We start from the raw sequence: 14,826 nt of genomic DNA on the forward strand, positions 1-14,826 counted from the left end.
TCAGCCTTCCTGATATTAAAAATGATACCGGGGGAGTGCTGTGGCGCAGAGCGCTAAGCCCACACTTGGGCTTGCATGCCCACGGGGACCCAGATTCGAGTCCGGACGGGGTCATTTCCCAACCCTACCCCATCTCTCTCTGCACTCACTTCCTGTCGCACCTTCACTGTCCTGTCCAAAATAAAGGCCCAAAAAGCCCATAAAAATATCTAAAAAAATAATAATAAAAATAATACCTACCAAAAGTCACCCGCAGGATATGCTGGCAAATTTTGAAAAGATGACTGGAGCAATGCATGTCAGTCGGAACTGAGGACATCAAACAAGATCATTTCTAGGGCTACAATTTACCATCTACAAACTGTACCATCATAACATCAACCCATTATATCACTAGCTAACTGTAAAAGGGTCAACCAGGACCCTGTGAACGCCTTTGAGCAAAAAGAATTGAAGACATAAAGCTGTAACACATGTTTTGATATTAAACACATATTAAACACATGTTTTGATAGGCTATTAACAAGTTATTTTATGATATCAATAAAACAGTCAGTATTTGCTGTAATGGACGTCAATATTTCCCATGAAACATGAAAATATGAAAAATGTGTGAAAATAAACCTTATTCATACATACAAAAAATGCAGAACCATACTGCTGAACCCATGCCAAATGAGGACATTTAGTGAAGGAATTATTATGTAGCAGATTTGGCTATGCCACTTCAAAATTAAATGAAACATAGTAATAGAATACATACCGTCACTGAATATTATATTGATACTGTACATTACCTGATAAAACTATTTCCAGTGTATATTTAAAAAAAAAAAAAACATACAGTGACATTTTAAAAGACAAGGAAGGAAGGCCATCGTAATTTCTGGAGGTTGTCCTTGTTCTCAAATGACACCATATTCGGCCAGTGATTTGATCAACACAGTGTCCTTGACGTCATTGAACACTGTCCGGATGTTGTTAGTGTCTGTGGCACAGGTAAAGTGGGAATAGATGGTCTTGCGTTCCCTCTTGTCTTCTCTGCTGAGGCCCTGGTGCTTATACATGTCGTTGATGAAGTTCATGGCAGCGGTGGCGTCACGTCTCCGCCCTGCAGGGAGATTTCAGGAGAATAATAAAGAAAGACTTTCTTTGGGTTTCAACGTTTGTCGCAACGTTTCCTGTGATATGGGGCACCTGAGTCACGCCCTCTACCTCCTGGTTCATGGGGCAGGGGAAGTCAAAAAATAATTACTGGGCTTGGATTTACACCAATCCATCTTTGGACCTCCACCTATGCACCACAATCCAAAAATCACTCATTTTCAAGCCCAGTAATCATTTTTTGACTCCCTCTGCCCCATGAACCAGGAAGTAGAGGGCGTGACTTAGGTGCCCCATAGGAGTAGGCCTACCACCAGCTGATTGACTGCAATTGGGATGACGCACTGGGGATTCCCGGGACACCCCCCCAATGAACACCTGTCTAATCAATGTGATATTGTTAAAGAACACTCAGCTGTTTGTGTGTAAGATGACCCTGATGAAAGCGTAAGCCGAAACGTTGGTCTTATTAATTAATTAAATGTAACTGCATGAAGTTCTGAGTGTGCGACGACCATTCTTTTTCAAGTTTAATAATAAAGAAAGACCCATACAAAAACATGAACGCAAAAGCCCAACTGCGAAACTCCAACTCCCATTGTCATTGTGACACAGCACTCCACAGCACACAAATACACACGCCACACAACAAAATTGCATTTATGCCTCAGCCGTGCAAGGAGGCAGCCCCCAATGGTGCCCAAAAGGGAGCTGTGCAGCGGGACAGTACCATGCTCAGGGCATGTCTGTGTCATGGGGGAGGATGGGGGAGAGCATTGGTTAATTACTCCCCACACCAACCTGGCGGGTCAGGAGTTAAACCGACAACCTTTGGGATACAAGTCTGACACCTTAACCGCTTAACAATGACTGCCCATCTACATAAACCCTAGTCTACCCTAAGATGCATTATGCCAGGTTAACTTCACGTGATATCAGCCACGACTCAGAGACTCCTGATACCTCAGCTGTCTCTCCAGTCTTCAAATAAAATGAATTGCATTTTTTATGTTCCCAGTACACACAAGAATGATACAATAGAGTCTCAGGCACATGGATAGTCTTCTGTGTTGCTAGTTAAAGCACATAGTCATAGACTGGCTGCCTGGCAAGAGTGATCAAATGATGTACTTGATTTACAGATTTAACTTTGAGATAACAAATGAGAATATAGTCTCTGTGTGTGTGTGTGTGTGTGTGTGTGTGTGTGTGTGTGTGTGTGTGTGTGTGTGTGTGTGTGTGTGTGTGTGTGTGTGTGTGTGTGTGTGTGTGTCTCTGTATGTGTTGTCTTCTGCTGTTTCTATCTGATTTTCTGTTCTACTCTGTTTCTATGTGTCTGTGCCTCTGTCTCTCCGTCTCTCTCTCTCTCTCTCTCTCTCTCTCTCTCTCTCTCTCTCTCTCTCTCTCTCTCTCTCTCTCTCACGCTCGCTCTCTCACACACACACAGGCACGCACACACACACACACACACACACACACACACACACACACACACACACACACACACACACACACACACACACACACACACACACACACACACACACACAGGTGTCGTACAGGGGGGTAAAGTGTGACTGAGTCACCAGGGCCCCATGTATGTAGGCCCACAAACAGTCTGAGTTATGTAAATATACAGTATATGACACACGCACACACACACACACACACACACACACACACACACACACACACACACACACACACACACACACACACACACACACACACACACACACACACACACACACACACCAAGCAAGGTTTTTTTTATTCAATCAATCACTGGTGTTTGATCGTGAGTTGTGCAATTTCTGGTCGTGGTTGGCATGGTTTCATCACTTATGCTTGTCACCTTAGTTGGCCCCGGCCCTTACTTCCTGTTCCAGGAGAGTGGTTATCTCTCTAGCTGCGGTACCTGTATCTGACCTAGTTACTGTGAGACCAAATTCAGCAGAGGCACAAGGTGGCGCCAGCCTAGCTAATACAAAAGGGCCAAAACATCTATCTAAATCAATGGTTCTCAACCTTTTTTGAATAAACGCCCCTTGGACTTCTTCATAATTGTTTTAACGCCCCCTGACTTCATCATAAGCCTGCCATCGTATTGAAAAATAAAATTGACTAAAATGAAATTTCGTTGTGTGCAGTGTACAGTGAAGACTTGTGCGCTGTGGAGTGCTGTGTCACGATGGCAATGGGAGTTGGAATTTCCCAGGTGGGCTTTCACTTTTTCTTTCGCTTTCACTTTCACTTTCACTTATTATTATTATTATTATTATTATTATTATTATTATTATTATTATTATTATTATTATTATTATTATCAGTAGTAGTAGTAGTAGTAGTAGTAGTGTTTTTGTACCTGTAAATTTTGGAAAATATGTTTGTAGATCAGAGGTTTGGATCTTTTCAGCCAGGATGTCCTTCTTGTTGAGAAAGAGAATGATGGATGAGCTGATGAACCAGGGCGAGTGGATGGTGGTGTAGAACAGAGTCATGCTCTCCTCCATCCGGTTCTAATAGAAGCATTAAACAAACATTTTAATAACATATTAGATACATACACACACACATACATACATACATACATACATACATACATACATACATACATACATACATACATACATACATACATACATACATACATACATACATACATACATACATACATACATACATACATACATACATACATACACATACATAAACATAAGGGAAAAGGGAAAAGGGAGGGCATTAACAATAGGCCTTTTGAAATGTGCAATGGAATTGTATCTTACATCCATGTCATTTTCTTCCAGCCGCTGGTCATACTCGCTGAGGGAAGCCAGGAAGATGAGGGAGGTGACATTCTCAAAGCAGTGGATCCACTTCCGCCGCTCCGACTTTTGGCCACCCACATCCACAATTCTATTCCACAAACAGGAGGCATGTTAGCAGTGCTCTGTGTTTCTTAAACTACTTCAAAATAAAAGAAATGGCCAATATTATTGAACACACTTTAACATACAAGCCATTCTACATTGTCCTGGCTAAAATGCAAGGGTGATGTACAGATATACAGTACACATACAGTATATTGTACACTGTGAATGCAATTTCTGTCTCTTTTGATCTGTTGCATCAGTGAGACACCCTATGGGTCAGACAGGGCTGTAGTACTCGAGACCGGACTCAGCCCGAGTCCGGACTCAAGCCCGTTTTTTTTATGGACTTCGACTTGTCTTGAACTCGCTATCAATTGGACTCGGACTTGTCTTGGACTCGGACACTGGTCTTGCCAAATTAAGCTTTTGGACTCGACCAGGTCTGTCTTTATTTTGTTTAGAATATTGGCTACCATAAATTCTAGAGTGGAGCTTGAAATCCAACAACATACAAGTTTGTCTTCACATCCATGGCATATGGGTTACCTTCAAACATCCGCTTTATTGATATTCATCCTTTTCATTGTTTAACACTGACCGACATGTGACTCGGACTTGACTTGGACTCGAATCTTTTTGGACTCGGTCTTGTCTCGGACTCGAACCTCTTTGGACTCGGACTTGTCTCGGACTTGACTATTCTGGTCTTGGACTCTACAAAGGTGGACTTGACTACAGCCCTATGGATCAGTCAGAGTAGTATACGAAGTTCGGGCACCCACAACAATCATTGCATCATTGTGTCTTTTGTGATGCTTTTACTGCCAATTAGCACATTTTTAACACATTATAACTTAGTGTAGATAATGCTATAATGCAATCATGTTTTTAGGAGATTATTGAAAAGATATTGAAAATGTGCTATTGCCACCTCCTTTGTATAGTTCAACCCAAGAATGAATTAGATAAAACACGAAATTTCTTTTTTTTTGGAAGTCTTTTTTACTTTTTTATGATAGTATAGTGAAGATGGTGGAAGCGAGCGGGGGGACAGAGACGGGGAAGGGACAGCAAAGGACCCAGGCCCAGAATCGAACCCGGGTCGGCCGCATAGCAGACGAATGCCCTGCCGTTAGGCCATGGTAGGGCCAAAGCACCAAATTTCTAATAAGTACTATTAATAATTAATAAATCTATAATTAAACAATGCCATGACATGCATCAATGCAGATAGGGTTTTTTGTGCAGATAAGGTTTGAAGACTGAGCTGGCTACTCTGCATGAAAATTAGTCTATTTGTCAAAAGTCTGCTGAAATTAACAAAATGTAAATAATTTTGTGACGCCCCTTTGAAAGCTATAGATTGATTTGATAATAAATGCAATTATCAGTCCAAACTTCTGTTAATCTTCAGTACATCCATATATAATTGTACTGCACTTAAGATTTTTCGTCTGGAAAACGCTGACACGCCATCATGTATGTAGGAATACAAATGGCTTTGCTGATACCATCTCTCATGACAGCAAAACAAATGATCATGTGATCTCAAAGAGGTGCTGAAACCTTTTTGCACACCACTGCAGTTTCTTGTTCAGTTTGGATTATGTGCACTGCAGACACAGTTGATGTGGGTGGGTGCTCCATACAGTTTCATATTTTCCCCAAAATGATGTAGCCCACTCATCACCTGAGTGTTATCCTCTCAACACTGAAGGAGTAATCGTTGATTCCTGTGGTTGGCACTCGCACTCGAAGGACGTCTTGAGCAGTGGGGATGTAGTTGTGGCCAGCTATTCGTTCAAGGTTTGTCATGAAGCTGCATTTGAAGAGACAAACAAACATCACGCATTACAAACAACATGTTTTTCATGTTTCAGTCCCCTTCATTGTGAAAATATCTGGCCAATTCTGTTCTATGCTAATATTCACTCTTCAAACAACAGTTAATGGGTTTTACTATTTTCTTCAACTTTAAAAATGGTCCAGTGTTTCATCCATTTGTAAGAGTGAGAAGGCTCTTTCGAGTACTTTATGTCACCCCCCCCCCCCAATCTTTTTAGTAAAAGACCAGGCAGGTCCCCAGGGTATTGGGAGGGCAGTGGTGGGAGGCAACAGGAGGTCAGATTTGCTGTTCCTTGTGAATATTTTATAAGAATCAGTCAATGTCAGCTGGCTATACATAGGACACAGAATATGATGCTACGCCACCTGTTAGTGGGGTGGGCCATGATTTTGGCCCAAGGGCCACACTGGGTTTAGAAATATTGGCAAAAGGGACAGATATCACAGACAACTTGTCAGTATATAAATAATAACAATAAATGTATGCTGGTATAACTTGGTGACTAATTCATTCCTGCACATTATATGTATGATATTACAAGTGTATTTATAAGTGTATTTATTGTTTGTAAAGGCTCTGCGGGCCACATGAAATGTTTCAGCGGGCTGCTTGCCCACATCTGCAGTATCGTAGCTCTGAGCTATCGGTCTGGACCTTTCGCTCAGTAGTATCAGAGAGAGTAGAGAGAGAGAGGTTCCATTGGCCCATTGTTTCCGGGTTCTATTATTGCAAGGGGGGGGGTGTGTGAAAATCCCCCTTTAGGCAGACCTAGGCAGACCTGAGGACTGTTCTATTCAATGCTAGGAGCATTATGACACGCCCCTTTAGGCAGACCGGAACCTGGTCACGTTAGGTGCCCATAGAAACCTATTATGTTGGCATATCTCTATATACTTAAAGAATCTCTGGTAGTATCATACAGTACTGTGCCTCCCCTGCCGCACTGGAGCGTGAACTGGGGCCGGATTCACAAAACTATTCTTAAGATAAATCTTAGGAAGATTCTTAAGAAAAAAACTAAGAAGTTCCTAAGATCTATCTTAAGTGAAATTCTTCAATATTTTCTTAAGAACAATGCCAGTTCTTAAGAACTTCTTAATTTCTTCCTCACTTAAGAACTTTTTAGAATAATGCTTCTTAGTTGCCATGGCAATCAACAGGATTCTACCTACTCCAAACACTATGTAGGCCTAGAAAAAAAAACTGCTTGCTCCTAAACATAATTTAATACATTATCATCATTATTACTACAACATAATTAAAATGATAAGTATTATTGTTGTGATGATACTACTACTACTACTACTACTACTACTACTACTACTAATAATAATAATAATAATAATAATTATTATTATTATTATTATTATTATTATTATTATAATAATAGCTAATAATAATAATACAAATACATTAATAACATTTAATTAATATATTATTATTGTTGCATTTACAGTAATACAATATACCTTTTGTATAATAGAGCCTATATAAAATGTAGGCCTATCTTAATATTTTAGTTGAACAAACTGACTACATTCAATAGGCTTAAGATAAAGCCACTAAAAGTTACATTGAATGAAATATTTTTTGGAATTCCGTTTTGTGAAATTGGGTTCAAATAAATAAAATGTGACTGTTAAGACAGGGTGTAGGGTTGTCTTAAATTTGAGAAGAAAACTAAGACAAATCTCAAGAAAATAGTCTTCAAGAATCTCAATATTCTTAACTTTTTTCTTAGGGGAAAATCTTAGGAAGAAAGTTAAGAAACAACTTAAGAATTCCGTTTGTGAATATGGAATCTTCTTAACTTTTGTCTTAAGTCAGAAAAGTGACAGTTAAGAACGATTTAGTTCTTAAGAAAGCTTTGTGAATCCGGCCCCTAGTTTGTAACAGGTTCCAGTCCCTAATGGCGAACTAAAGCAAGATGAACTCGGTTACAGTTCCCACACACAGTATGTGCACTTCTTGAAATATATTTTGCTCCTTACTTTTTCTTTCAGCAAAATAATGTGAATGGGGGTGCTGTAAGGTGCTAAGGCACCTAAACATGAATGGGCTGACAGGCCCACATGGACCCAGGTTCGAGTCTAGGTCATTTCCCTGCCCTGCCCCATGCTCTCTCTCCTACTATCTTGCTGTCATAATCTCTACTGTCCTATCCTCAGTAAAGGCAATAACCTTGTGTGTGTGTGTGTGTGTGTGTGTGTGTGTGTGTGTGTGTGTGTGTGTGTGTGTGTGTGTGTGTGTGTGTGTGTGTGTGTGTGTGTGTGTGTGTGTGTGTGTAATATCCATGATATAATTGCCATGATACCAGAAACCCAGTATGCTGTCATCTTGTCTTGCGACAGAGTCATCCCACCCTTTAATAGCACCTCTGTCAAACCTGACAATCTGGTTTACGTATCTTAGCCCAGTTGGTCAACTGGATGAATCACACAAGTCAATCACAGTTGAAGAGGAGATGGGGTTCTTGGTACCATAAAAGCTGGATCTCCAAACTAAGAAAATTGTGCTGTGAATGTTATTTCTTAAGTTGCTCAACCAAAACATGTTTAATTCTTGGGGTTCATACTTTACATGAAAAGGCACAACATCGCCTTTGTAATGATGGTAATCACATGCCACCGACCCACCATCTTGGTTAACAACTGAAACACTGAAACCTTTTTGCCAGTCTGAGCGTTCTGATATAGGGAAGTATTTAAGTCAGTACGACTTACAAGGTGACAGAGAGAAGTGCTTCATTGAAAGTGAAAGTTCCCTAAAAGCTTGCAGTCCAACAGGCTGGAGGTGTGTGGGGTGGTACTATGCTCAGTGTGTCATTAAAATCCCCCATCCATCAGCACTATCACCCACCATTGTCAGGAATAATACAAAAATCCAACCAGCAAGCCCATCCTTAACTCCGTAATTGTTGGCCCAGACAATGTATACTGACTTAAAAGGAGAACATGAACAATCCAGCAACAGATGAAAAAAATCTCTTGCACAAAGGCAGTGTAACGGAGGCCAACTAGCAGAGTGTAGTGTGGAACGTTAGTAGACCTCCCTCCCAAAGCGTCAATACAGTGCGGTAGCGTTGGGCTATCGGACCAGCCCTTTTTCTCAGCGGTCTCGTACTGTGCCTCCCATCGCCGAACCCGATGCGTTAACAAGGTGGCAGGTTTGTAGCCCCGAAGGGGGACGAACTGTGCAGGAACACCTCCGTCACAGTGGTGCCATGGCCCGGATGGGAGTGAGTAGCCTCTTTGTGCAAATGGCCGGCCTACTCACTACTTGATGAAAACACTCAATACATCATAACAACATGGCTATGACAGAGAGTCTTAAGTAACACATTAAGACAGCCATTACAATTTTGGTCAGTGACAGTAGGGTAATAACATAGGCTCTGCGGAAAATGTATTGCGGTGGGGGGTGCTTTCAGGTAACTTTGTCTTCGGCCTGTCAGCAGCCCTGGATGTATGCACTGTACGTAGATACATATGTCAGACATTACATTACAGCTGCTGCTTTTATCAAAAGCGACTTAGGTACAGGATATTGGTTACAGTCCCTGGAGCAATGTGGGGTTAGGTGCCTTGCACAAGGGCACTTCATCCATGGATGAAGATGCTGGTAACGGTGGGATTTTAACCGGCAACCCTTTGATCAAAAGACCAGCACTCTAACCACTGAGTCATGGAGCCATTGAGCCTGCCATACAGTATATAAAGAGATATGTCGCACTTACTATTCAGTGGAGTCCAACAGTTGATACTCCCGGCGACGGGTATAGCAGATCCTGAGGCCAGCGTCGGCCCAGAGGTGCTGAATAGCGTCCACAAAACCTCTGTCCAACTGACTGACCTGCCTGATCTCCACATCTCGGATCCATTTGGCATAAACCTGAGGGGGAAAATGAAAGATAAAGGGGAATTAAAGGGGGAAAATGAGAAATAAATACATTTAAAAAGAAAAAGTGCATTATTATTATTATTACTATTACTACTATCATTATTACAACAACTGAACATAAAGAAAGCATAGTGGGCTGACTACTTGGCTAACTATCTACCTCGTTCTGTGGGTTAGCGTAAGGAATCCGGAGAGACGTCATGGCCCCCGTCATGGCCTTCATCGCTGTGAAAATATTCTGGAAAACCAGCTTTGCAAACGCTCGCCTCTCCTCATCAGAGTAGCCCTTGCCATGGATGATCCTCATCTGCTTGATGAAGGTGGTTTTCCCGCTTTCTCCGGTCCCTAAAAACGGAATATTATCAGCATTTTTTCTTTAATTGAGGTAAACGTAAATTGTGTGAGTTTACCTTTACTTGCAAAAAAAAATGGCTGACGTCCCACACCTGAACACATGTCCAATCAGTCTAGCCTATAAAGCAACTTAGCCATGTGTGTGTATTTAAAGTGACCCTTATGAAGGCGTAAGCCATTGGTTGAATAAAACATTGCATATTATATCAGATTTTTCGGAAAAAAATCTGGCAAGCAATCTCATCTGCATCCTACAATAACAGCTCAAAGACCTGTACATCTGTACATTCTCCGAACAGAACTGTGAGTGAAAATCACGAACTATTTAAAAACAGTGCAATAAAATAAATTACAATACTGGACTTTCACTTCAGTAAGAACAAGAATACCAACACTATGTTGGGCACACATAAATACAGTATGTCTTCTAAAGGCCCGAATATAACATGACAAAATATTAAAACAAAAACATTGAGGGAATGCTGTGAAGATGAAGGACTATCTAGAAAACGTGACAATTAATCCTGTTTATGCACCATGACCAAGATGAGCTGTGTACCCATAATGTATGGCCTATAAGCCTCTACTTTGTCCTCGTACTTTGAACCCTGCGGCTTACAACACAATGTGGCCACTGGCCAATGTAGCTTACATGACAAGCTCAAGTGAAGGGAGTCTGCTCCAGAGGTATTTTTTTTAATAATCCTGCGGTTTATACAGAGGTGTAGCCTATCTACGAACCTTTTTTCTTCTTAATTTTAGTGATTTTAGTGACAGATTATAGCCCAGAAGTTAAAATACATTGTACAGTTTTTGAGCTACAGACTTGAGAATGATGCTAAAAGAAGAGGCTGAACAAAATCAACACCCCCATCTCCTTGTAAAAACCATAGCACATGGTGATGGGTTACACTTTACTTGACGTCTGCGCCATACATATGACATAACAGTGTCATAATAATGTCAAAACAGTGTCATGAAACAATCATTAGTGATAAACATAAGGTCAATAAATGTTTTATGGTCATGAAAAATTGACATTGTCAGGCCTGTCTTTAACATAAACAAATTTTACTTAATGATAAAGTTATAAAATGTTTAGGACATTGACATAATGTTTATGACACATGCATTATGACACATACATGCATTATGACAATGTTATGACACTGTTATGTCATACGTATGACACCGGCGACAAGTAAAGTGTTACCTGGGGATGTTTTCGGACTTGAGTGTAACGGCATTTCATAGTGCCCCATTATACACATTTTACAATGCAGCATGTGGGGCAGACCGCTAATGCACCTGCTGTCCATAAACAGGCTCCATGCCCATGGGGACCCAGGTTCGAATCCTGGTTGGCCTGGGTCATTTCCCAACCCTACTCTATTTCTCTCTCCCACTCCTTACCTGTTTGTTCTGTAGGCTGGCCAGAAAAGGCTAATAATGCCCCCAAAAATGTTACAAACCTCTTCACCCAAATTGGATATGGAAAAGTCCTGGCTGTGACTATCTTGTATTAGGAGGAGTAATGGCGGCCCAAGACACACAGTGGTGTGAAAGGAGCAGGTGGCCAAAGAATTAGTCGGCTCTAAAGATATGCTGAATTTCTGTCAGTGGGAAATGACGTTGTGATTTTGGGATATATTGCACACATGTGCTGGTGCTGGAGAGCAGGACTAGAAAAACAAGGAAGACTGAATGAGGTAAACTCACAGGTACTACAGGTACATGGAATGTGAGGAATGTGGAAGTCTGGTGAGCTTGGCTATTGGGTTTTGTAAGCTAACTAACAAAACTCAGAGAATCAACCATTGACATCTTAATGCTGACATGCTGAGAGAAACAGGTTGCAAGTAAGATGTAAACCCTTTTTCCATAGTCTGTTCATTCAACATGAACATTGTGAAAACAGTGACAGGCTGATGGCCTGTGGGCCACACACACAGACACACACAGACACCCCCAGACACACACACACACACACACACACACACACACACACACACACACACACACACACACACACACACACACACACACACACACACACACACACACACACACACACACACACACACACACACACACACACACAAAGGCACAAATGCATTAGCATTGAGCGGGGGTCTAGATTGATATCTGTGATTGCTCTTGTTTTTTTTTGTTTTTTTTAAACAATGACCACTTACCATTATTTAGTTGGATAGATGTCTTACAGTTGCAGTTACTTACACTTACTTTCTATTTTGTGATTTTTCAGGATTACAGCATAAATGTAAAGTCAATGAAGTTAACAGAGAATTCCAACCAATTTCCGCATGCAGTTGTACCACTTACGTTGCCCTTCACTTGTCATTATCTGACGGCGTGGGGGTGATATTTGGAATATGTTCAGATATTATTTTAAAGAATTATGCCTCATTAGCGCTGAGCAAACAGGTTGTGTTATTGAGTACTGCCAAGTCAAGGGTAGTGTGAGCAATACAACTGCATGTTGAAATTGAAAATGGCCAAAATTCTCACTTCTGCCATTATTATTTGGGGTTTTGTTTTTTTAGATTATTCAATGTTAAATTGATGGCTTTGATTTAAAATGAGATTTTGTTCTGATTTGAAAGTTAATAATTGAAAATGTGCGGACAGGCCTGCTTTGGTGGCTTGGTCACCCCGTAACACTGTTGACAGTTCTAGTTGATCATCGGGAGTGTGAGTGATGAAGAGTAGCCTGTTTATAGCCTAATAAAACAATTAGCCTACTACGAATTGAACATGGCAAAAAGATGGGCTAAGCTACATAAAGTTTGGCAGATCACAGATCACAGATCAGAACCCCATGGAGCAGCATGACAAACAATAGGCTTACCAGCATTACCAAAAACGAAAAATAGGCCTACTGCTCAGCTGTTAAAACCAAGACTTATTTATCCATCCATGACCCACTAAATTCTAGAAGCAAACGACCCCTGCATAATCCCCACATAATTTCATTCCGATGTTAGAGGGGGATAAAAAAAACACAGTCTTTCAATTATTTGGTTACATCCCCCGAGATTATGCTATCATAACATAGGCCACTTCATAGGCCTCTGCCCTGGGAATCATGACAACTCAAGTCCACACTACAGGTGAATCACAGCGCAGCTAGCCCAATACGGAAGCAGAAAGGTACATGCTACATGCGACAACTGAGTTCGCATATTACAGCAATAGCTCACTAACCCGAACTCACCAAGAAGAAGGACCTTTATTTCTTTGCGTTCTCGTTTCTTCTGTTCTTTGAGAATTTTCTGAATTTCCATGTCAATATCAATGGCCCGTCTGTCTTCCTCGGTGAGAAAACACCTACAGGTCCGTTGGCACAATCTCCAGCAACCCCCCATGGCCAAAGATGCTGTGGGAAGCAAACTTTTAGAGACAATCTGCTGCGCGTAAACTCGGTGTCATTTCCTTACGCTACTGTTTTTGTTTGTTCGTTTGCCAAGGCCAGTGCTTAGTGTTGTCGTGAAAAGTGCGCAACTTCTCACCTCAACACCGCGTTTACTTCGCTTGAAGTGCGACTGCAAGTCAAATCGGAGAGCGAAAGAACAAAAGGTCCATCAATGACAATTAATTGTCTCTGAGAAAATGAAACTGGAGTTCATTTCGGAAAGGCAACATTTCCTCTTTGTCAGACACAGAGACCTTGAAATCGACATCAACCTGAAGTCCACCTGTTGTAGAGCGGCCTCAGCGTCTTCGAGTGACACTGGCCTACTTTATTCCAGGAATGCACCTGATGTTGGAAACCTCCCGTAAATCCAAAGCATACTGTCACCCACCAGGCTCAAGCGTCGTCTTATTCGTTAAAAGTTATCACGACCATGACAACAAACTGTAAACTATTGAAACACGTTAAGAGTCTGTATCTGATACCAAGAGAACAGTAGGCTACAAATGAGATGCGCAGCGCCCAGCTTGACAAAGAAACGCCGAGGGCTGATACGCGCTCCCGAAACTGCTGCGGTGAATTCTGTCGATTCGCCTTCTCCCGCGGTGCTCACACTTCCTTCAGCTCTCTGCCATTCTTGTCGCTCCTTTGTCTCCCAGAACAGGTTAATCCAGCCTTTCGTGGACTCGACTTGCCTCGAGTAGGTTTGTCGAAATAGTCAGAACATAGGCCTGCATATCTAACTGGGTGGGGACCCAGGTAGGGTTGAAAAATGTTAGGAATTAAATCAGCATGAGGGCTGTTCAATGTGACATTGGTAAAGTCGGGCAACTGGTTACGAGAATAATACTCTGTTGGAGAATCTACATCAGGGCTATTCAAATTGAGGCCCTGGGGCCAGATGCGGCCCTTGGATGGCAAGGTTCTGGCCCCCCATAAGGTCAGAACAAAATGAAAACAAATATGTGTGCTATCTGTGGCCGTGATTAATTTGCGATCACTAACAATTGGGTGGTAGCCTACAAAGAAATATAAAGGCAAGGGTTGTACAAAGAAAAGTTCAATGTAAGGCAAGGATGAAATGCACACAGATTACCTACCTTTAACTCCTTTCAATTTTGAGACTTTTAGGCCAACAGGACCCCTTCTCAGACACTCTCTAGGAGTTTAACACATGGGTGTCACTTTTGCACCAGCACAATTTCTCAAAAATGGACAAATATGTCATTTAAGTTATACTTTTGATCTTACTTTTCTGTCGTAAGATCAAAAGATTAGTATTACACTTACTATATGGGCATTTTGGGAATATCTTG

The 14,826-nt window shown here is 41.4% G+C and overlaps 1 protein-coding gene across 2 annotated transcripts; it reads right to left on the reverse strand.

Moving 5' to 3' along the window:
- Positions 1 to 472: 472 nt before the first annotated feature.
- On the reverse strand, positions 473 to 14,128 carry LOC134450895 (guanine nucleotide-binding protein subunit alpha-11-like). Of its 2 annotated transcripts, XM_063200938.1 has the most exons (8): positions 13,608 to 14,128; positions 13,313 to 13,474; positions 9,884 to 10,068; positions 9,560 to 9,714; positions 5,668 to 5,796; positions 3,891 to 4,020; positions 3,470 to 3,623; positions 473 to 1,111 (listed from the first exon to the last, which is right to left on the reverse strand). In XM_063200938.1, the coding sequence occupies exons 2-8, from the start codon at positions 13,461 to 13,463 to the stop codon at positions 906 to 908; spliced, it is 1,110 nt and encodes a 369-aa protein (XP_063057008.1). In that variant the 5' UTR covers positions 13,464 to 13,474; positions 13,608 to 14,128; the 3' UTR covers positions 473 to 905. The 2 variants fall into 2 exon arrangements, with proteins under 2 accessions (XP_063057008.1, XP_063057009.1); XM_063200939.1 differs by having other exon boundaries at positions 13,313 to 14,128.
- Between the last annotated feature and the right edge of the window lie 698 nt (positions 14,129 to 14,826).

The sequence above is a fragment of the Engraulis encrasicolus genome, chromosome 6 (assembly GCF_034702125.1).
Source record: "Engraulis encrasicolus isolate BLACKSEA-1 chromosome 6, IST_EnEncr_1.0, whole genome shotgun sequence".
Classification (NCBI taxonomy): domain Eukaryota; kingdom Metazoa; phylum Chordata; class Actinopteri; order Clupeiformes; family Engraulidae; genus Engraulis; species Engraulis encrasicolus.